At 40.9% G+C, this 24,497-nt stretch overlaps 1 protein-coding gene across 2 annotated transcripts; it reads left to right on the top strand.

The window, feature by feature from the left end:
• Positions 1–1,046: 1,046 nt before the first annotated feature.
• On the top strand, positions 1,047–22,879 carry LOC114475470 (A disintegrin and metalloproteinase with thrombospondin motifs 15-like). Of its 2 annotated transcripts, XM_028466302.1 has the most exons (9): positions 1,047–1,927; positions 12,320–12,452; positions 12,520–12,687; positions 15,731–16,020; positions 17,161–17,338; positions 17,418–17,590; positions 18,503–18,678; positions 20,202–21,034; positions 21,065–22,879. In XM_028466302.1, the coding sequence occupies exons 1-8, from the start codon at positions 1,067–1,069 to the stop codon at positions 20,986–20,988; spliced, it is 2,766 nt and encodes a 921-aa protein (XP_028322103.1). In that variant the 5' UTR covers positions 1,047–1,066; the 3' UTR covers positions 20,989–21,034; positions 21,065–22,879. The 2 variants fall into 2 exon arrangements, with proteins under 2 accessions (XP_028322103.1, XP_028322102.1); XM_028466301.1 differs by having other exon boundaries at positions 20,202–22,879.
• The last annotated feature ends 1,618 nt before the right edge of the window (positions 22,880–24,497 follow it).

The raw sequence follows: 24,497 nt of genomic DNA, 5'->3' as shown, positions 1-24,497 counted from the left end.
CGGGCCCCAAATTGGACAGCCCTGCTCTATGGAGAAAACAGTCACAAAGAGTTCCACAGTTGTGCATGCAAGCGTTACCAAGAAGACCAGTGAGTTTTTTAAGAGGGAAAGGGGGGCGTGTGGAGCGCCTCACGATTCTACATATTGCAGCTTTAATGCCTTTTTGCTACATTTCTATCACTTCTACATCACATTTCAATGACTTTTCTGCACATTATTTTCTACTTTCAAGACATGTTCAGCACTTATAAACCCTTTCCACCACTTTTCCACCTAATGTCACATATGTTATATATACTGTATATATATTATTGTCACTTTTAACCTCTTTTCACCATATTTCATGCTTATTTTTTAACCACATTCACGATTTGTAATGTCCATTATTTACTTGTTTAAACTAATTTTTTCTACTTTTTGAAGCCACTATTGACACTTTGAACCCTTTTTACCACTTTTTTGTACATTTTTGGCCGCTCTAATTTACAACTTCGTCATCAAATGTTTTCACTTTCAAACATTTTTTCAAACCCTTTCCACCACTTTTTCCACCTAATGTCATATATATATATATATATATATATATGTTTACCCATCATATTTCATTCTTATATTTGACAATTTAACCACAATAACCATTTGTCATGCACATTATGTGCCAGTTTAAACTAATTGTTCCTATCATTTTTAATTTACATTAACATTTATAGTATTATTTCTGAGCAAAATGTTGGATTCAGAAATAACAGAAAAGAATTATTGATCTATACAATGAGCTAAATAAAGTGTGGATCTTTTTTAGTGCTGATGATGACAAGCATGCAGGGAGAGGAAACACACACACACACACACACACACACACACACACACACACACACACACACACACACACACACACACACACACACACACACACACACACACACACACACACACACACACACACACACACACACAGGTGGAGGATGGGATAGTGTGTCCTAGGAGGAGTTTGTTCTCTGCTCTGAGCTGCTGTTCTCTTCTGTTCCTCTCACTGCATCGTTCATCGTTCTCTGCAAACACCGACATGTTCCTCCTCCTCCTCTACTTTGGGCTCCTCTCACACTTTACGCATCATGGCGCGTGCATGGAAAGTGAGCTCTGCTTCCCCACTGGAGTGAGTATCGATCAACGTGACTGGGACAACGACGTGGAATCGATCCGCGACGCACGTGTGATCAGGATAGAAGCTTTCCAGCAGGAGCTCGTGCTCGACCTGCGCAGGGACGCGGACTTCATCTCTGCGTCCGTGTACCACGCGCACGGAGACGCAGACGCACGCGCACTGAGCCACTGTTTCTACTCCGGTTATGTGAATGGTGACCGTCTGTCGTACGCAGCTCTGAGCCTCTGTGGAGGAGGGGGCGCACGGGGAGCCTTTGGGTACCGAGGTTGGGAATACTTCCTCAGCCCGGCCGGGAACGACAGCTCGGAGCGCGCGCACGTCCTGAGGCGCAGGACCGGCGTGGACCTCGGCTCGAGCCCGCGATGCGCGGTGAGCGATGCCGGCTTCCGGCCCCCACCGTCCCTGGAGAAGTACCAGCGGCTCGGGGGCCGCGTCAAGCGGTTCGCGTCCGTGCCCCGGCACGTGGAGACGCTCCTGGTGGCGGACGCGTCCATGATGGAGTTCCACGGAGACGAACTGACGCACTACCTGCTGACCCTGATGGCGGTGGCAGCGCGGCTCTACAGGCACCCCAGCATCCTCAACTCCATCAGCATCACCGTGGTGAAGATCCTGGTCCTCACCGAGGACGACAACGGACCCAAAGTGTCCGGAAACGCGGCGATGACGCTGCGCAACTTCTGCAGCTGGCAGAAGAAGATGAACAAGAACAGCGACAAGCACCCGGAGTACTGGGACACGGCCATCCTGTTTACCAGACAGGTGAGACCACCTGGACCACCACCAATAATAATCAGAATAATATAGGCTATACTTCTACACAAGAGGATTAGGGCCAATTTTGATAGAGAAATAAAGAGAAAAAAGTCGAAAAGTCAAGATGACATTTTGAGAATAAATAATGAAATAAAATGTTGAGAATAAAATCGAAAACGTCGAAATTAAAGTTGAAAGGTTTGTGTGACTTGCGTGCGCGCGTTTGTTTGTGTAAGTAGAATATTTGTGTGCGCATCACAAGTGTTTGTCTGTGTGCGCACCACGAGTGTTTGTCTGTGTGCGCACCACGAGTTTTTGTGTGTGTGCATGACGAGTGTTTGTGTGTGTGCTCATCACGAGTGTTTGTGTGTGCGCACGACAAGTGTTTGCGTGTGCGCACCACGAGTGTTTGTGTGCGCGCACCACGAGTGTTTGTGTGTGTGCACCACGAGTGTTTGTGTGTGCGCACCACGAGTGTTTGTGTGTGCGCACGACAAGTGTTTGTGTGTGCACCACGAGTGTTTGTGTGTGTGCATGACGAGTGTTTGCGCATGTGCGCTGTTTGTGTATGCACACACCACGAATGTTTGTGTGTGACTTGAGTGCGCGTGCATATTTTTTGAGCGTAAGAGACACTTTTATTTCAGTTTAATCATCTTAAACAGTTTTTAAATGAAAATCTGGATAATAAATTAATCTATTAATTTATTGACCGATTAATCAATTATGAAAATAATCGTTAGTTGCAGCGCTATCTGGAATAATGTTGAAATTTCAAAAATAGTTGAAAATAAAGTTGAAATATAATGTTGGGAATAAAGCCAAAAAGTCGAGAATAAAGTTGAAAATGTCGAGAATAAACTCTAAAATGTTGAGATTGAAGTTGAAATGTCTATGTGAATAAGTTGAAATATGATGTTGGGAATAAAGTCGAAATATCGAGAAGAAGTTGTGTAGAGCGTGGATGCTTCTTCTGTGACGTGTCACCAGGTAAACTGATCACCAGTTCAGCTAATACACCATCAGTTAAACCTGTATTTGTACCGGGGCCTTGTTTTTACATTTCAATGCAGTCATAATAATCTGAACCAACACATTAACGCACACTTCAGATGAAGCTCTGTGATCACAGGATAACATGATCACTAGTCGAACCGTAACACCTAGCAATAGATTTGGAACTGGATTATGTGCGGATTGTGACATTTCACAGAAATTCAATCACCCATTTTCAGGTGAAAAATAGTGTGTAAATGTGATATTGTCACAAAACAGCACGTTTCCTAATGTAAATTCAGTTTTTTTCCGTCCATTTTCTGCAATCACATAAAATCGGTTGTTTTGCTTCATCTTCACACAGCTGCTCTGAGCGTCCATCGATGTTTCTTATACACATGCAGTGACTCTTTAAACGGCTTCATAGGAGTTTATTTGCAGACTAAACACACCTGCAGTAAATGAGGTTAATATAATCTACTGTAGAAATAAAAAATGAGCATCAGCAGTAAACATCTGCTCTAATCAGATGTTCTACAGTTCACAGCCAGACATTGTCAAACATGGAGTTTGGTGCCATTTTTTAGAGTTTTTTTTCATAGATTAGCTGAGAGCAGCTGTGTGGATGTTCTTGTTTCTAGTGTGTGGGACAAACAAAGTGTGGGGTAAACGTTGTCAGTGTGCACAGGATGTTCAACACCTTCAATTACACCTTCACCATATTTACATCACAATAATCACAGTATCCAACTATAGCAACATGTATTGCATGTACACGTAAATGTAAACCATAACCTACAGTATATTACATATACATTAGTGGTGGAACTCTATTAAAAAAACAATCTAATTAATTAGAGACTTTCAAATTAATTAATCTAAATTAATGGCCTAACAATATTTGACATGAGAAGCAAAGTTTTTCATTTTAAATGTATGTTGGTATATAACCTATACTGCTGCTACATGTTAGCATTGAGATGCTAGCTGCTACATGTTTAGCATTGAGGTGCTAGCTGTTATATGTTTAACATTGAGGTGCTACCTGCTACATGTTTAGCATTGAGGTGCTAGCTGTCACATATTTAGCATTGAGGTGCTAGCTGTTACATGTTTAGCATTGAGGTGGTAGCTGCAACATGTTACATTGAGGGGCTAGCTGTTAATGTTTAGCATTGAGGTGCTATCTGTGACATGTTACATTTAGGGGCTAGCTGTTACATGTTTAGCATTGAGGTACTAGCTGCTACAATGTAGCATTGAGGGACTAGCTGCTACATGTTTACCATTGAAGGCCTAGCTGCTATATGTTTAGCATTGAGGTGCTAGATGTTACATACTTTGCATTGAGGTGCTAGCTGTTATATGTTTAACATTGAGGTGCTACCTGCTACATGTTTAGCATTGAGGTGCTAGCTGTCACATATTTAGCATTGAGGTGCTAGCTGTTACATGTTTAGCATTGAGGTGGTAGCTGCAACATGTTACATTGAGGGGCTAGCTGTTAATGTTTAGCATTGAGGTGCTATCTGTGACATGTTACATTTAGGGGCTAGCTGTTACATGTTTAGCATTGAGGTACTAGCTGCTACAATGTAGCATTGAGGGACTAGCTGCTACATGTTTACCATTGAAGGCCTAGCTGCTATATGTTTAGCATTGAGGTGCTAGATGTTACATACTTTGCATTGAGGTGCTAGCTGCTATATGGTTAGCATTGAGGTTCTAGCTGTCACATGTTAGCATTGAAGTGCTAGCTGCTACATGTTTAGCAGTGAGATGCTAGCTGCCACATGTTTAGCATTGAGGTGCTAGCTGTGACGTTACATTTAGGGGCTAGCTGTTACATGTTTAGCATTGAGGTGCTAGCTGCTGCATGTTTAGCATTGAGGTGGTAGCTGCAACACGTTACATTGAGGGGCTAGCTGTTACATGTTTAGCATTGAGGTGCTAGCTGTGACGTTACATTTAGGGGCTAGCTGTTACATGTTTAGCATTTAGGTACTAGCTGCTACAATGTAGCATTGAGGGGCTAGCTGTTACATGTTTAGCACTGAGGTACTAGCTGCTACATGTTTAGCATTGAGGTGTTAGATGTTACATGTTAGCATTGAGGTGCTAGCTGTGACATGTTACATTTAGGGGCTAGCTGTTACATGTTTAGCATTTAGGTACTAGCTGCTACAATGTAGCATTGAGGGACTAGCTGCTACATGTTTACCATTGAAGGCCTAGCTGCTATATGTTTAGCATTGAGGTGCTAGATGTTACATACTTTGCATTGAGGTGCTAGCTGTTATATGTTTAACATTGAGGTGCTACCTGCTACATGTTTAGCATTGAGGTGCTAGCTGTCACATATTTAGCATTGAGGTGCTAGCTGTTACATGTTTAGCATTGAGGTGGTAGCTGCAACATGTTACATTGAGGGGCTAGCTGTTAATGTTTAGCATTGAGGTGCTATCTGTGACATGTTACATTTAGGGGCTAGCTGTTACATGTTTAGCATTGAGGTACTAGCTGCTACAATGTAGCATTGAGGGACTAGCTGCTACATGTTTACCATTGAAGGCCTAGCTGCTATATGTTTAGCATTGAGGTGCTAGATGTTACATACTTTGCATTGAGGTGCTAGCTGCTATATGGTTAGCATTGAGGTTCTAGCTGTCACATGTTAGCATTGAAGTGCTAGCTGCTACATGTTTAGCAGTGAGATGCTAGCTGCCACATGTTTAGCATTGAGGTGCTAGCTGTGACGTTACATTTAGGGGCTAGCTGTTACATGTTTAGCATTGAGGTGCTAGCTGCTGCATGTTTAGCATTGAGGTGGTAGCTGCAACACGTTACATTGAGGGGCTAGCTGTTACATGTTTAGCATTGAGGTGCTAGCTGTGACGTTACATTTAGGGGCTAGCTGTTACATGTTTAGCATTTAGGTACTAGCTGCTACAATGTAGCATTGAGGGGCTAGCTGTTACATGTTTAGCACTGAGGTACTAGCTGCTACATGTTTAGCATTGAGGTGTTAGATGCTACATGTTAGCATTGAGGTGCTAGCTGTGACATGTTACATTTAGGGGCTAGCTGTTACATGTTTAGCATTTAGGTACTAGCTGCTACAATGTAGCATTGAGGGGCTAGCTGTTACATGTTTAGCATTTAGGTACTAGCTTCTACAATGTAGCATTGAGGGGCTAGCTGTTACATGTTTAGCTCTGAGGTACTAGCTGCTACAATGTAGCATTGAGGTGCTAGCTGCTACATGTTAGCATTGAGGTGCTAGCTGAGGCTAGCAGAGCTCCGCTGATCCACAAACTCTAACAATTTTCACACAGTTTTACATCCAGTGTTTTTATTTAAACTTTGCTGGTTTTCCTGTTTTTTGTGTGTGTTGTGGTCTGTGCATCAGTTTTATGGGTATACCAGGAACTCATGTAATGGGAATGGTTCTGCACTGTTTGGAGAGCGAAAATGCGATAAAGTCCCAGCCCTAATGTAAATATATTTAGTAAACAATCTATTATGTGGATTTATTTTCCATATTTGCCATCACAAGATGGCAAGATGGCGCCGCGGATGGCTGCTGTGGTGTGTTGGTGCGCACTTTTTTGTCTTGTTTTTGTCTTAAAATCCGCAACTGGCTGCTCTTATTCAAGAGAAGAGCTCTTGAACGTCAGGGCAATAATCCCCAAAGATTTATTTCCCACTTTTATCGCTTCCTCTGTGGATTTACTGGACATTTTACTCAAAGGTTCGCTCACCTTTGCTCACGCAGTGAAGCGCCGGAGAGGAAAAAGAGCTGGTGCGCTTGTGCGCCTCCGCCAGCGCAGCCGACGCACACCGTTACCGGGGATATTCCTCTCTAACGTGCGCTCACTGTGTAACAAAGTGGACGAACTCCAGCTGCTGTTGGGTAGAAACAGAGACTTCTCCTCATCTTCTGTTCTGTGCTTCACGGAAACGTGGCTGTGTGGAGCGGTACCGGACTCTGCGCTGCAGTTGGCCGGCTTCCAACTTCACAGAGCGGACCGAGACGCGGAGCTCACCGGGAAGAAGAAAGGTGGAGGAATCTGCTTTTATGTGAACAGCAACTGGTGTAACGACGTGACAGTGATCCTCCAGCACTGCTCTCCTCACCTGGAATCCTTGATTATCAACAGCAAACCCTTCTATTCTCCCCGTGAGTTCGCTTCATTCATCCTGGTTGGTGTGTACATCACACCGTCAGCTGATGTGCGCGAGGCACAGCGCACACTCGCCGACCAGATCCTGTGCATGGGGCGGACCTACCCGGACTCTTTTATCATTGTGCTTGGTGACTTTAATAAAGGTAACCTCTCACACCATCTCCCCAAATATAGACAATTAATTAAATGTCCGACCAGAGAGGAGAAGACACTGGATCACTGTTACACCACACTAAGCAGTGCTTATCACGCCGTTTCCCGTGCTGCACTGGGCCTATCGGACCATGTGATGGTCCAACTGATTCCTTCATACAGACAGAGGCTGAAGCTCTGTAAACCTGTGGTGAAGGAATCTTCACCACAGGTGACCAGTGAAGCAGTGTTTGGACTGGACTGACTGGGATGTTTTCAGGTCTGCGTACAGTTCTCTGGATGAGTTTACAGACACTGTGACGTCCTACATCAGCTTCTGTGAGGCATTCCATCAAAGACCAGGGTGAGTTATAACAATGACAAACCCTGGTTCACAGCTAAGCTCAGAGGGCTGAGGACAGACAAAGAGGTCGCTTTCAGGAGTGGAGACAGAGTCAGGTACAGAGAGTCGAAGTACACGTTTGGAAAGGAGGTGAGAAAAGCCAAACATTTGTACTCAGAAATGCTACAACATCAGTTCTCTGCGAATGACTCGGCTTCTGTCTGGAGAGGGCTCAGGCAAATGACAAACTACAAGCCCAGAGCCCCTGCTGCTGCTAACGACCTCTGCCTGGCCAACAGTCTGAATAAGTTCTATTGTAGATTTGACAGACAATGGGACAGACCTGACTCCAACCCCCCTCACACCTCTGACCAGCCTCACTCCAACACCTTCACCCCCCACATCAAAGCTACAGTCTCACCACAGCTGCTTCCAGAGGCTCTCTCCCCTATCTTCCCCCCCTCCTCCCCCCCACAGAGACACCTTTCTCCATCAAAGAGAGAGATGTAAATAGACTTTTCAGGAGACAAAACCCCCGTAAGGCTTGTGGACCGGACTCTGTCTCTCCTTCCACCTTAAAGCACTGTGCTGATCAGCTGTCTCCAGTGTTCACAGACATTTTTAACACCTCACTGGAGACATGCACCGTACCAGCCTGTTTTAAGGCCTCCACCATCGTTCCTGTCCCTAAAAAGCTGAGGATCACAGGACTTAATGACTACAGACCCATCGCTCTGACATCTGTGGTCATGAAGTCCTTTGAACGCCTCATGCTCTCCCACATCAAGGACATCACCGACCCCCACCTGGACCCCCTGCAGTTTGCTTATAGATCCAACAGGTCTGTAGACGATGCTGTAAACCTGGCTCTCCACTTCATCCTCCAGCACCTGGACTCCCCAGGCTCCTACGCCAGGATTATGTTTGTGGACTTCAGCTCTGCTTTTAATACAATAATCCCAGCTCTCCTTCAGGACAAGCTTTCCCAGCTGAACGTGCCAGACTCCACCTGCAAGTGGATCACAGACTTCCTGTCTGACAGGAAGCAGCACGTGAAGCTGGGAAAAACCATCTCTGCTCCAGGACCATCAGCACTGGATCTCCTCAGGGCTGTGTTCTTTCTCCTCTGATCTTCTCCCTGTACACCAACAGCTGCACCTCCTCTCACCAGTCGGTCAAACTCCTGAAGTTTGCAGACGACACGACCATCATCGTCTCATCTCTGATGGAGACGAGTCTGACTACAGGTGGGAGACAGACCGGCTGGTGTCCTGGTGCAGCCAGAACAACCTGGAGCTCAACGCTTTAAAGACAGTGGAGATGATAGCAGACTTCAGGAAGAACCCAGCCCCCCTCACCCCCCTCACCCTGGGAGACTCTACAGTGAGCTCTGTGGAGTACTTCTGCTTCCTGGGGACTATCATCACTCAGGACCTCAAGTGGGAGCTGAACATCAGCTCCATCATCAAAAAAGCTCAGCAGAGGATGTACTTCCTGTGACAGCTGGAGAAGTTCAGTCTGCCAACAAAGATGATGGTGAACTTCTACAGCTCCATCATCCAGTCCATCCTCTGCTCCTCCATCACCATCTGGTACGCTGCAGCTACGGCCAAGGACAAGGCCAGACTGCAGCGTATCATCCACTCTGCAGAGAAGGTCATCGGCTGCAATCTGCCCTCCCTCCAGGACCTGTACGCCTCCAGGATTTTGAGGCGTGCAGGAAAGATTGTGGCCGACCCCTCCCACCCCGGTCATAAACTGTTTCAATCTCTCCCTTCTGGTAGGAGGTTTCGGTCCATCAGGACCAGAACCTCCAGACACAAAAACAGCTTCTTTCCCTCTGCCACCATCCACATGAACACACCCCAAGTCACCCACTGAACCCCCCACCCGATCACCACCTCCATGATGACATTATCTGCTGCACTGTATATATATATATATATATATATATATATATATATATATATTTATATTTATCCTTTATTTTCTATCTATCCTTTATTTATCCCTCATCCTTTATATTTATCATTATTATTATTATTATTGTTGCTGGGTTGTTCTTTGTTTTTTTTCTTTATTTTTTTTTGTTGTTGTTGTTTGTTTTGTGCACCAACTACCAAGACAAATTCCTTGTACTGTCCTTAAAACTGTACATGGCCATTAAAAACATTTCTGATTCTGATAATTTCATCTTAAAAATGTTCTGCTTCATGCAGAGATGCACAAACAGTTTTCACCTGCTCAGTAACTCACTTTAACCATTTATTTTATTCTCAGTTTTCTGGTGAAAGTCCTTCACACATGCCTGAAGATAAAGACTAAAGGTCAGAACTTCACACCAGAGAAATCCACAGCTATAATAATATGCTAGAGATGGACGAATATTTGCAGAATCAGTTTTGGTTTTTCGGCGTTTGTTTGACACATTTCCAACATCTGTATAAAATGTATAGTGTGTTATACTGTGAGCATACAGGAGGGAAAAGCATGGAAATGATAAATACTTGTGAGCTCAGGTCAGTGTTGGACTTGTTAAGAGTTAAAGGCAGAGACGTGGAGAAGTAGGTCATAGCAGTAGAAGAGAAGGAACCCGTGGACATTGTTGGTTCTTTCATCCAACGACGTGAGCACATCTGCTCTGAATTTGCATCAGGCAACAATCGTGGTTGATTCTAGGAATGATTGGTCATAGTTCTCCAGGTCTTCCCTGGGTTTTATGGTTCTATTCAAAGGTCTGACGTGGAACCATGCGGCGGTGGGCAGGTGGGCGGGGCTTAGTGGCCGCTGATTAGGAGGTTCAACGTGCTAAGATTGGGCTGTGGTAGAGAAATAGGTCAATGTGGAAAAGTCTGGAAATGTTAGGATTGGGAACGACGTCACACGTCACAGACCAAGGTTTGTCCTCAACACAAAACATGTGGAAATACAACTTATTGGTTTCTCTAAAAAAATTAAAAAATCATTAAATTTGTTTGTCTGCGCTAGAAAAAAGATAATATGACTGAAAATTACAAGTGTGTGTGTTTCTTTTTTTGGTAAAACTCTAATAAGTAAATATCTTTGGTCTGGAAACAAGGTGATGTTTTTGAATATGTTAAGGTTTCATTTATTTATTCACCTGACATGTTTCAACTGTCAGCTTTTTCTGTTTTTTTGGATTAATTTTATGTAAATTTGTTGCCATTGTTATTTTTGGAGTCTTGTGTGCTGTTTTGTGTGTATTTAGATTAATTTTGTATAAATGTGTTACCGTTTTGTGTGTTTTTGGATTAATTTTGAATACATTTGTTGGTGTTTTGTGTGTTTTTTTTAAATTCTTTTTAATGTTTTTGATGCCTTTTTTGCATTTGTGAGGTCACAGTGTATGTTTGTTGCCATTTTGTGTGTTTTTAGAGTCATTTTGTGCATATTTTTTGTCTTTTGTCTGTTCTTGGTCACTTTTAACCCATTTTATTTCTGATTAAAACAATGATTTACATCTTTAGGATGACTATATACTATGGCGGCACAAATAAAAATAAACTTCTTGGTCTCTGGAACTTTTATTTTGATGGGTCGCTGGCTGAAAGGGTTGAGAAGCACTGGACTAGATTATGTAAAAACAAGCAGCAGATCAGAGGTGATATTAGTGTTGGACGTATTGTGAGCAACCAGTGGAGCTTGTTCTCTTAATATTTATTGATGATGTGATGAAACCCTTTGTGAATCGTTCCAGATTCTTCTATTTACTTTGGATCTCAGTGGACACAAACCCAGAGCGCCAACGGACAAAAAGATCCAAAATAAACACTGAGAGCAATCAGAGGCAATTTTCACCACGAAAAAAAAAGATTGAACGTTCTTTACGAGCCAAGTCGATCAGTTGACCTAATTCTGATGGAATTATTGTTCAAAGATCTGTGAAAGAAAGATTTTCCAATCCAGTATAAATATGAATGTAAATATTATGACATTAGCAATCCTGTGCTTCCCGTTTGGAGGAATGTTCATCTTTTCACTCACATTCAGCTTGTTTTGTTGTTAAGGTGTTTTATTAAATAAATTATGGCTCAGAGAAAGTGATTACTGAACTTTTTATGTGTTGTTGGAGTCATTTTGTGTATTTTTGTTGCGGGTTTGTGTGTGTGTGTTTTTTAAAAATAATTTTATGTACTTTTGAGTGGTTTCTTTTTAAGTCATTTTGTGCATATTTAAATTTTTGCCATTTGGTGTAATCTTGGAATCATTTGTGTACATATATTGCCTTTTCTGAGTAATTTGTTGCATATTTCTTGTTGTTTTGCATGTTTTTGGAGTCATTTTGTGTAGTTTTGTGTGTTTGTGGAATCACTTTTTGTGTTTTAGTTGTGGGTTTGTGTGTTTTTTTTTATTCATTTTGTGCACTATTCTTGCTGTTTTGTGTATTCCTGGAATCATTTGTATATATATATATATATATATTGCCATTTTTTTTCTGAGCACTTTTTTCACATATTTCTTTATTTTTGTTGCTGTTTTGTGTGTTTTAGTTGTCATCTTGGCCACTGACTACATGCCTTGGCCTAAAGTCACATTAAAACTTGCATTAAAAACAGTTTTTTTTAGACACCAAAGTGCTTTTTGTAAACATGGGCAGACACGTGGTCCAAGTTTTGCCTAAATCTACAAAGTGACGAGTGGAGGAGGTTGTGAACGTGTGTGGATGACGTGTCTTTGCCGCTCATTCTCATTGGCTGAAGATGATGATGTGGTTTCCAGGACCTGTGTGGAGCCTCCACCTGTGACACTCTGGGCATGGCCGACGTTGGCACCATGTGTGACCCAGAGAGGAGCTGCTCTGTGATCGAGGACGACGGTTTACCTTCGGCTTTCACCACTGCTCATGAGCTGGGTCAGTCCACACACTCTTTATCATTAAGGCAGATAGAAGTACTCACAGCTGTGGTTGTGTTGAACAGGACACGTGTTGAGTATGCCACACGACGACGTGAAGGCGTGCGAGGACGTGTTTGGGAAGCTCCAGAGTCACCACATGATGTCCCCCACACTCATTCAGATCAACCGCACCAGCCCCTGGTCGCCCTGCAGCGCCGCCATCATCACGGAGTTCCTGGACGGTGGGCATGGTGAGCACCTCACTGTGAAACACAAAATAATAATAATAATGATAATAATAATAATGTTCTGGAAGGAGTTTTCTCCCACATTTAAAAACATGTTTGCAAATGAAATTCAAGTTTGTCTGAATCTAAATCAGAGATGGACAACATTTATCACAGCGTGGCCACAAAACTGTGATTGTATCTGATCTGAGGGTCACATGATCAACATTTATGTCAGCATTAGAATAATGACCAGATCATTAATTCAGGAAACAAACAAATGGGTTGTGTCTATGTATGTGGCTTTTCTGTCATTTATGTGAATTTTGGTGCCATTTTGTGTGTTCTTGGAGTCTTTTTTGTATTTTTGTTGCCGTTTCTGCATTTTATGTATATTTGTTGCCATTTTGTGTATTTTTGATTAATTTTATATATTTTTGATTAATTTTGTATATTTTTGATTAATTTTGTATATTTTTGCTGCTGTTTTGTGTGTTTTTGGATTCTTTTTGTGTATATTTGTTGCTATTTTCCATATTTCTCTGTCATTTTGTGTGGTTTTTGGAGTCATTTTGTGTGCTTTAAGATTCCTTTTTTGCGCATTTGTTGCAGTTTTGTGTGTTTTGGAGTCTTTTTTGTAAATTTCTGTTTTTGTGTTGTGTTTTAGGAGTCATTTTGTGTACGTTTGTTTTGTGTGTTTTTGAAGTAATTTTGTGTATGTTTGTCGATGTTTTGTGTGTTTTTAGAGTAATTTTGTAAAGTTTTGTTTGTGTTTTGTGTTTTTTGGAGATATTTTGTTTATGTTAGTTACCTTTTGTGACTCTTTAAAGTAAATTTTTGTATGTCCGTTGATTTTTTTATGTGTTTTTCATTCATTTTGTGTACATTTGTTGCCATTGTGTGTGTTTTTGGAGTCTTATTGTATTTTGTTTTTTGCCGTTTTCTGTGTTTTTGTATTAATTAAGTATAAATTTGTTGCTGTTTTGTGTGTTTTTGGATTCTTTTGTGTATAATTGTTGCCATTTTTTATATTTTTCTGTCATTTTGTGTGATTCTTAGAATCATTTTGCGTTCGTTGATGCTTTGTGTGTTTTTGGATACTATTTGTGCATTTACTTTGTGGCGGTCAGACAAAATTAGACGGAGGGCCGCCTGTTGCTAACGTGGTGCAACGACCTGCTGTGCGTTCACAGAGCCGTGTTTATAGGCAGGAGAGAATTACTCCAGAGGAAATTCACTCATTGGGATGCTGCTTGTTTGCCAAACAGGCCACAGGCAGGACGTGGCCTGAAGCAAACGCTGAGGCCTGATGTTAAAACATCTGCCTCTAATTACAGGGTTAGCGTTAGCGTTAGGGAGCGTCCCCACAACTGGGGTATGGACTGGGGCGCTGATCTGCCCAGTGTTTCGCATGCAGGTTGACTCTAAATAGACCGACTATCTGTCACTTTAAAAGCCAGGGAGAGGCTGTGTGTGTGTGTGTGTGTGTGTGGGGGGGGGGTTCCATGTTAAAGTGCTCCAACGTGGACCTTTTGTCATAAATCCTGCAGCTTCTAAAAGCATCGGGAGGAGCAGAAACATGTGGCTACACGTCCAACGCTCACAGTGACTCAAACATGCAACAATAGTCGGAAAAAAGAGCTGAAGCTGCTTTTTTTTCTTTTCTTTTTTCTGTAGCAAACGTAAAACACATTATAGCCTCGTTATTACAGCCACCACATAAACACTTCACAGTTATAGCAACAGTTTCTCCCACTGCACTTTAGACCAACCACACACACTGAGGAGCATTTCAAGGGTTTTTAATGTAAGAACGTAGAAAATAAATATATTTTTATCAGCTTCATGACTATGGCATGAGAAACAGAGTAAATCTCTCTCCTCTTGGAGCTCAAATTAATTCATATTTTTGGGTGGCCCCCAAAACCCACACAAATTGACTCAAAGGACAACAAAAATAAACAAAATAATAATTAAACACAAAAACAATTGAAGATTTGCCAAAAGGTCAAGAAAATTAGACAGAAAAGACTCAAAAAAACCAACAAAGTTACAGGAAATAAACACAAAATATCAAAAACAATAATTACACACAACACTAACTGATAATTATACAAAACATCAACAAAAATATGCAAAAAGACAACAAAAGGGACAAAAATACACGAGATAAACCAAAAACACAAACAATAACAGAAAAGATGGAAAAATGTACAGCAAAATTTACAAAAATGACTCCAAAAGCTGAGAAAACAAGTAAAAAACACAAAATGACTGTAAAAACAAAGAGAATTACAGAAAAAAAATACACAAATTATCAACCAAACTATACAAAACTATAATTTTTCACTACAATTACTGAAAAATATAAAAAAAGACAACAACGGGACACAAAATGACAGCAAATATTATGATGCACAAAATACACAAAGATTAACTGAAAATGGTGGAAAAACTAACTAAAATGACTCCAAAAGCAAAGAAACAAACTGAAATACACAAAATGACTCCAAAAAACATAAACCTTTACTGAAAAAAAATTCACAAAATGACAGAAATTATACATGAAATGAATGAAAGATTTACAATACAGAAAAAAGACAACAAATCAACTGAAACACTCAAAATGACTCCAAAGAAACACAAAACAACAGACACAAAAAACCCATGAATCCCAAAATATACACAAAATGAATCAAAACCACACAAAATGGCAACACACATACACAAAATGACTTCAAAAACACATAAATTGGTAACAAAATATAGACATAATTAACAGAAAATACAAAAAATAGACAAAACTCTTTGTTGTTTCCTGTGTTAAAGCTCTGATTGGTCATTATTCTAACGCTGACATGAACGTTGATCATGTGACCCTTAGATCAGATACAGTCACATGTTTGTGGCCCCGCCCCCTCTGATTAAAGTTGTCCATCTCTTCTGTAATGGTAGTAAGTCATTATGAATTAGAAACTAAAGAATCAACACAGACAGAGTTACAGTTTGATTAAATTCTCCTCATTTATTGATAAATCTTCTTTCTTCTTCTGTGGTTCTGTTCCAGGCGACTGTTTGCTGGACCAGCCTCAGAAACCTCTGGTGCTTCCCGCTGAACTTCCTGGTTCTACGTACGACCTGGAGCGTCAATGTCAGCTGGCGTTTGGAGAAGAATCCAAGCCGTGTCCCTTCATGCAGCCGCCGTGCGGTCGTCTGTGGTGCACGGGGAAGTCCGCCGGACATCTGGTGTGCATGACGCGACACTTCCCCTGGGCCGACGGCACCCGCTGTGGGGACGCGCTGGGACAGGTGTGCCAGCAGGGCGTTTGTGTGGACCAGCAGCTGCAGAGTGCACGGGTGAGAATTATAGTTGTGTAATTGATCATTAATTACAGTAATTGTAATCGTAATTGAGAAAACCTCTTGCTGTTGTAATTAAATTCAATTGTAATTGACTTTGTAATTGACATGGAAATTCTACTTTTAAAAAAATACCTGTGGAAACATGTTACAGTTCTATGTCTTTCATATACATAGTTAACAAATATTAGAATATGTTTCATATCAAGTTTATCTGTCACTACTCTTATGAATCACTTCACCATTTTTAATATAAATATAAATCTAGGGGTATACTGACTGAAAAAAGACTCCAAAAACATACAAAAATATACAAAACAACAGAAATACACAAAATGACTCCAAAGACAACAGCAAAAATACACATAAAGACAGAAAAATACAGAAAACGACAACAAAAATACACAGAATTACTCCAAAAACATACAAAAATACAAATGAACACAGAATAATATACAGAACAACAACAAAAATGCACAAAATGACTCCAAAAACACACAGAAAAATACACAAAAAAAACAACGCGCATAATGACGACTAAGGTATTCCCAGAGTGACAGAAAATTTGTCAAAACGACCCAAAAAAGAAAACAGAAATTACTCCAAAAAATTTAAATTAAATAAAGACTCCAAAAGCATAAAAAAAAAAAAAAAAAAAAAAATACACAAAATGACTACGAAAAATATTAATACCAATATTGTCATTGGTTATGAAGCCTAACAATGTAACCAAGAGATGAGAAACAAATTAGAAGATAAATCATATATTTTGTGTATTTTACAGCTGGTTTAAGACAAACTGAGCCATTATCATAAGAGATGCTAACAGAAAGCTAACACAAGAGGAAGGTTATGTTTGTGCCTTTTTTGTTGTCATTTTGTGCATTTTCTTGTCATTTTGTTTGGGTTTTTTTTTTTGTCATTTTGTATATTTTTCACTCATTTTGTAAGTTTTTGTTTACGTCATTTTATGCATTTTTGTTGTCATTTTGTTTATTTTTCTCTCATAGAGAGACAGATGCTAACAGAAAGCTGACACAAGATGAAGGATACATTTTATGGGGTTATTTATTAATTGAACATGGATAATTGAAGACGTAATTGTAATTAAACATTGTAATTGATGTGCGTTCCCAGGTGGATGGGCGCTGGGGCAGGTGGGATCTCTTCGGCTCCTGCTCTCGTACCTGTGGGGGCGGAGTCCAGCTGTCCAGGAGAGAATGTAACAACCCCCTCCCATCCAACGGGGGCAAATACTGCCAGGGGGTGCGGGTCAAATACCGCTCCTGCAACCTGCACCGCTGCCCTGACAACGGTAGGAACCAATCACAGCTCTCCCCCTGAGGCGGCTCCACCTCTGACCTCTGACCCCTCCCTCCCTGTGCTCTGTGCAGGTAAGACCTACCGCGAGGAGCAATGTGAGACGAGCGGCGAGAGGTTCAACTCCAACCACATCCACCACTCGGCCGTGTGGGTGCCCAAGTACTCTGGAGTGTCTCCTGAAGACAGATGTAAGCTCATCTGTAGAGGCAACGGAACCGGATACTTCTACGTCCTGGCTCCCAAGGTGAGGACATATCAACTTTACTTATTTACTGTATATAGCACCAAAGAATTCATCTCATGGCAGAAATGATGGAAACATTTGCTAAACGACCACAAACATACATAAAATGACTCCAGAAACACAAATATATACAAAACGACAACAAAAATATACAAAATGACTCCAAAAACTTTCAAAAATACTCATTAAGACAAAAAAATATACAAAATGACTCCAAAAACACAAATATATACAAAACGACAACAAAAATACACAAAAGGAAAAAACAGAAAAATATATAAAACGACTACATAAATACATAAAATGACTCAAAAAACACACAAAGACTGAAAAATACATAAAACAACAACAAAAACATACAAAACAACAACAAGAATACACAAAATGACTCCAAAAACATAGAGAAATACACATTATGACAAAAAAATATATACAAAATGACAACAAAAATACACTCCAAAAACAATAATTTTGCATATTTTTGTTGTAATTGTGTTTTTTTAAATTATTTTTATGTGTGTATTTTTTGCAGTTGTTTTGTGTTATTGGGGTCATTTTTGTGTATTTTTGTATTTTCTGTTCTTTGTGTGTGTTTTTGTGGTCAACTTTTAGATTTTTGTTGTTATTTTGTGTTTTTACGTTAGATTTGTATGTTAATGAAACATTTTGTAGATTTCATTTGTTGTGTTTTTTAATCTTTTGTGTATTTTTGTATATAGTCTTTTTTTAATTTTGTGCGTTTACACACAACTACAGCTGATATTTTCCGACACATTGGACTCATTTGTGTGAATATTTGGACGGATTGTTTGTCTATAAACAGTATTTTGTAACATTTCTCCCTGTTATGAATCAGTGTGTGTTAATGTGTGTGTGTGATGATAACAGTGCAGTATGTGTTTAACGCCTCAGGTTGTGGATGGGACTCCGTGCTCTCCAGACTCCACAGGAGTTTGTGTCCAAGGGAAATGCATCAAGGCCGGCTGTGACGGGAAGATCGGCTCCACTAAGAAGTTTGATAAATGTGGGATTTGTGGAGGCGACAACAAAGGCTGTAAGAAGGTTTCGGGTTTGTTCACCAAACCGATGTGAGTGACACTGACACGTTCATCATCTTTCCCGTACGGTGTAGGTTAGACGACATCCTCAGGTCTCAGAGTGAGGTATCAGGAAAACCTCTGTCATTGGTCAGGCCAAACAAACTCACGACTCAGCAAAAGCTCAGTCAGATGAAACGCCGTCAAATGACGTGGTCTCAGACTTGTTTCATTTAGCTTTTAGCTAATTATTTATTCATTTTAGGATTGTTTTCTTTTATGTTTTTATAGATTAAGGATCGTTACTTTATGCTAATGTTAGCATTAGCATATATATGGGTTTTCCCATAGAAGATAGCATTAAGCTAGCAGACTTTTTGTAGAGTGGTATTTTTTTATCTCACGCCACAAAGTGTGGAAGTGGGTTGTAGGTTTGAGCTCCGTGCGTCTGTCTGTCCGCATTAAAGTAGACTGATTTTCTTAAAAACTGTTTAAGATTCGATAACCAAATTGGGTGTGTGGCTTCAGGGTATCAATACCTTGATGGAGTTCGAAAATGAGAAACGCGAAATAATTTTTTTACGGAGTTATTGCCCTTGTTTCCTTTTTCTTTCCTCTGGGTGAGTTTGTGTGTTTTGACCTAACACTGTTGCCGTAGTAGCATTAAGCTAGCAGACTTTTTGTATAGTGGTATTTTTTTATCTCCCGCCACAAAGTGTGGAAGTGGGATATAGGTCTGAGCTACGTCCGTCTATGCGTCTGTCTCTCCGCGTTAATTTTTTTTCTTAAAAAACTGTTTAAGATACGATAACTAAATACCGTGTGTGGCTTCAAGGTATCAATAGCTTGATGGAGTTTGAAAATGAGAAGCGCACAATTATTTGTTCCATTTTTTTTATTTTTGGCGGGGGATGTTGATGACTATGTCTTTTTGTTTATGTTGTTTTAGGATTGTTTTTTTAATGTTGTTTTTATCATTTTTCGGATTGTTCTTTTATGTTGTTTTATCTTTTAGGATTACTATCCCAGTGCTTCCTCTGCACTGGGGGCCATGATGGGCCGTGGCTGCTGTTGTGTTGGGTTCTTTTACAAACAAAGACGCTGCTTTGGGTGAACACGGAGCCTCTTTATTATCATGGCTGCCACACATACCTTCTACACTCCTGTCCTTTTCCTGCAGTACACACGCACACTCTATGCATGGTCTGCCCCTAGTGGTAACACACGTAACAACATTCTGGATAACACTACAGCTGCAGTGGTCCTTTATTGTCTTAGTGAATAGCGTCTGGACTGGGGCTTCTGTCTCAGCGCCCTGTGCCCACTGTCTGTGTCCTGCTCCTGGAGCAGACGGCTCTTTGTGATGTCTCCGTTGGGTTTGACGACTTTTATTTTGAAGCCGGAGGCCGTGTCATTTGACGGAGGTTTTGCTGAGTCATGAGTCCGTTTGGTCTAATAAATAAAAACAGCTTTTCCTGATACCTGATACTTCACTCTGAGACCTGAGCATGTCCTCTAATCTACACCGTATTCCTGGCGTTTTACAAGCTCTGGTGTGTGTTTTCTATCTGCAGGCACGGCTATAACTTTGTGGTCCTGCTCCCGGCTGGATCAGCGAACATCGACATCCGTCAGCGCGGCTACAGAGGAATGAGGAGCGACGACAACTTCCTGGCAGTGAAGAACACGGCCGGCCACTACCTGCTCAACGGGAACTACATCGTGTCTGCGGGGGAGAGGGACGTGTTGGTGAAGGGCAGCCTGCTGCGATACAGCGGGACCACCGGCCAATCAGAGACGCTGCACGGCGTCAAACCTCTGGGAGAAACTCTGACCATAGAGGTGCTGTGTGCGGGCAAGCTAACGCCGCCGCGCATACGCTACTCCTTCTACATGCCCCGCCCCAGCAAAGAGGACAAGGCTCTGAAGAAGGAGGCGCGCATGACGTCACACAACAGCGTCCTGGACGAGGACAAAGAGGACGACGACAACGACGCGCTGAAGGCGTCCTACGACAAGGAGGACTCTAGCACACCCAAGTGGATTTTTATGAACTGGGACGCGTGCTCCGCCTCCTGTGGGGAGGGGGTCCAGACGAGGGCGGTGCAGTGTCTGAGGCCGGACGGGAAGCCGGGGCTGGACTGTGACGCCTCTCAGAGACCAGCAGAGACTAGGGCGTGTGGGAAGCCCTGCCCCCAGTGGCATGTGGGGGCGTGGTCGTCCTGCTCCAGGAGCTGTGGGAAAGGATTCAAGAGGCGAGCGCTGCACTGCACACACACGGAACTGATCCTGCACAGGGACCAATGCTCTGGGCTCAGGAAACCACAGGAGCTGGACTTCTGTAACCTGAGAGCGTGCTAGTGACGCTAGGATCTAACGTCCCATTGGTTCCTATTGGTTCCCATTGGTTCTTATTGGTTCCTATTGGTTTCCATTGGTTTCCATTGGTTCTCACAGTGTCCATGTCCCAGACTCCATCACAGGAACAGGAAAGATGATGGAGCGCCAACAATGAGGCTACGTTCAGACAGCAGGTCTCAGTGCACAGTTTGTATTTGTGTTCTAGCAGTTTATAGTTTCATATTTCATCAACATTTATTTATTTGTTTGTTTGGCCTTTAGCAGGATTACATCATAAGTACGGTACTTCACATATTTTTTTACAAAATTTTCACCAAAGATAGACCTTAGGTCATGTGGCCATGGAAGATTCCATTGCATTTTGCATTTACTGATACTGGATCAATTCTATTAAGTTCATTTTGTCTTCTTTTTTGAAATAATATGTTAAGGTTTCATTTATTTAGACAACTTTTTTCAGAAAATGTACTTTGATGTTTCGACTGTCAACAGTCAGTCTTCCTCAGAGGTATCTGCTGAGTGCTTTGATGTGTCTTTATGTGTTATTTCTGGTCGTGGCCAACTTGACAGTTTAGTCAGGCTGGCCACGCCCCCTAGAAGAAAAAAGAACTCATGAGGACACAGAAAAGTGATATATATATATATATATATATATATATATATACTGTATATCTAAACTTGTGAGAAGAAGCAAAAATCAGTGGAATGTTTATCAAATTCTTCCAAAAAGTTTGCCTTTTGCATCTACAACAGATTCTGATTCTGTTAAATTCTTAAATTATTTTAAAAAGGTAACCACATACATCTATAAAAGTGTCTGATGGTGCGTTCACTGACACCTAGTGACCGGGTGTATACGTGCTATGCATGTTAGCGCAATTAAATGTTTTTTTTTTTTAAAAATGGATTTGAAAATTATTTGGATTGATACGAAAATTGCGCAGCGAAATATCTTGATATATCGCAGAATTTCACTTACGCCCTTATTTTTGAGTTTTTGTCAAACTAAAACTGGACTAAAACTATCACATTTTGAAATGACTAAAACTAAGATGGCTGCCAAATACATTGTGACCTGCTGTATGATTATTAATGGGGACATAAGTTTGTTCCAAGCCTTAAAGTGTGAATGATGATGTACCTTGATCAAGATTATTGATCCAGATAACTGAGAATATCTGGAAAAGAGGAGATTTGACTCTTGGCAGAGGTTTGCGATCTCTGATTGTTCTTGTAAACTCTTGTTTTTTTCTCCTGGGACGCAGAATTGTGACGTTTATCTCATTTCAGTGATGTAGAGGTCGGATAAATGCGAGCTGATCATTCAGACGGCTTTGCTTTGGAAAATATTAGATACGTGCACATATGAAAGTGGCCTTGGTGGGATTATTTTGCTGTTCAAACTGACTTTAATAGATCAGATATGGGTAAAAAACGTCGGATTCGGGAGGTATTGGCCGGCGGTGTGAACGTAGCCTTGGATCCAACAGGCTGGGTGACGTCTGAAGGATGAAATCACCTCCAACACATACAGAATGATCAGTTTGCTGAGTTGAACTTGCTGAACAGTAAAAAGGAAACACGCCCTTCATTTGTAAAGGTCAGTCAGTGAAGCCATGTTGGGGAGCGTCAACATTTCCCCTTTAAACTCCAGGATGAACCCAGTGTTATTATGTTCACGTTGTTTTTTTATCTGCTTTTGCACTCTGTACAGCAAAAGAACCCAATGACCCACATGGGCTGTCCTGTATACTATGTATACATTAATTCAGCTGTGTGCAAACATTGTAAATAATTCTTAAAGTCTTTTTTTTTTTACACCCAGTATTTGTAATTGTCTTTGACTTTTTTTATATATATATTTATTCCTAAATAAAGCCATTACAAAAGAGTTTTACCTGCATCGTTGCATTTTTCTCTGCATTTGTTGAATTTACATTAATTAATTAAAAAATGTAATATTGTTTGTTAATCCATAATGTTCTTCAACTTTAGACCAATTATTTTAGTGAAGGTTTGAGCATAAATATGATACCAGTGATATCAACCATAGTTAAACTCTACTAGTACTCACAAAGTACAATAGCACATGTAGTCAACTTTGGTTTAAAAGGGTCACCAGTACGACCAGTAAGACATAGATGCTAATAAGGGGGCGGGGAAAACCTTGTCATTGGCTTTTGAAACTATTCCGACCAATCAGGGAGCTGGATTTGGTTCTAATCCCTCCCATTTAATTTGCATTAGGGCTACTAGTACACGCACAAGTTATTTTTGAGTGTACTAGTAAAATTGAGTTTTGCTAGTAAAGGTTTTTGTCGCACAGGAGCATGGGTAGACCTTTGTGTACTAGTAGTACTAGTAAATCTTTTGGTTTTTATCAGTTAACACAAAGCTTTCCAAGTACGACGAGTAACACAACATTGTTTTTGCTTTACTAGTCAGTTGTACTCACAAACTAGTGCACCAACAACCTTTACAAGTAAAACTACATTTTAGTTTACTAGTATTACACACACAATCCCACTAAAATCGAGTACAAGTGTAACGGAGTAAATAAGTTATTAAATTACTGTAAAGTTTGGGACGCAAATATTATTATTTATGTTGTTTTATTTTGAAAAGCCCAGCGGAGGTTAATGCTGCGCATTGCTTGAGTTGGCGCAGTCTGTGTGATGTCTGCTGGTGGTAAGTTGGTCTCCTGTTCACCAGTCACATTCCTGTTAAAACATGTGTTTTATAGTCTATAGAGAATCATGAAACAATGACGGTTAATAACACAGTGTTTATGGCGAAGTTAATATGCAGTTTGAGTTGCTGTGTTTCCTTAATATGTAATAGTGAGCTTGGAAACTGAGCTATTAGCCTATTCAATGCTAACGGAAGCTAACCGCTAATTAGCTGAGATGCAGGCATTGATGTGCACACTGTAGCCTTATTTGCTAATGTCTGACTCTATTTTTAGTTAATGCTGGAGTGAACTGGTGACCAACTGAGAAGATTTTTATTTGTGTTCCATGTTTCAGGTATGTTTTGTTGAAGTCTGTTGATTTTGTGTGTATTATACATTGTAAATTGATTATTTGGAGAACAAAATGTTCATTTTGTTTTATTTCTATCCATTTAAATCGTATATAATGGCAGATTGATAATTCTTGTTTAGTTATGAACATATTTTCTTTTGTTTAAAAAGTATCACTATACGATCACGCATTGCTTGAGTTGGCGCAGTCTGTGTGATGTCTGCTGGTGTTAATGCTGGAGTGAACTGGTGACCAACTGAGAAGATTTTTATTTGTGTTCCATGTTTCAGAATAAACAGTGCCATATGTTTCATCTATCCTGTCTCCTGGGAGTGATTTAAAAGAGCGACAAGCAGAGCAAAGTAGAAAGGGTCACATTGGTGCCGTGACCTGTCGACTCTTCGAGACTGTGGTTTCTCAGCGATCCGGGACTGCTTTGCCGCTGCTGTTTGTTCCGGTGTGGGAGCTGGTGGATGTGCTGTTGGA

The sequence above is a fragment of the Gouania willdenowi genome, chromosome 14, assembly GCF_900634775.1.
Source record: "Gouania willdenowi chromosome 14, fGouWil2.1, whole genome shotgun sequence".
Taxonomy (NCBI): domain Eukaryota; kingdom Metazoa; phylum Chordata; class Actinopteri; order Blenniiformes; family Gobiesocidae; genus Gouania; species Gouania willdenowi.
Note: the sequence above shows the minus strand (reverse complement) of the source record. Positions and strands in the feature narration are given on the sequence as shown.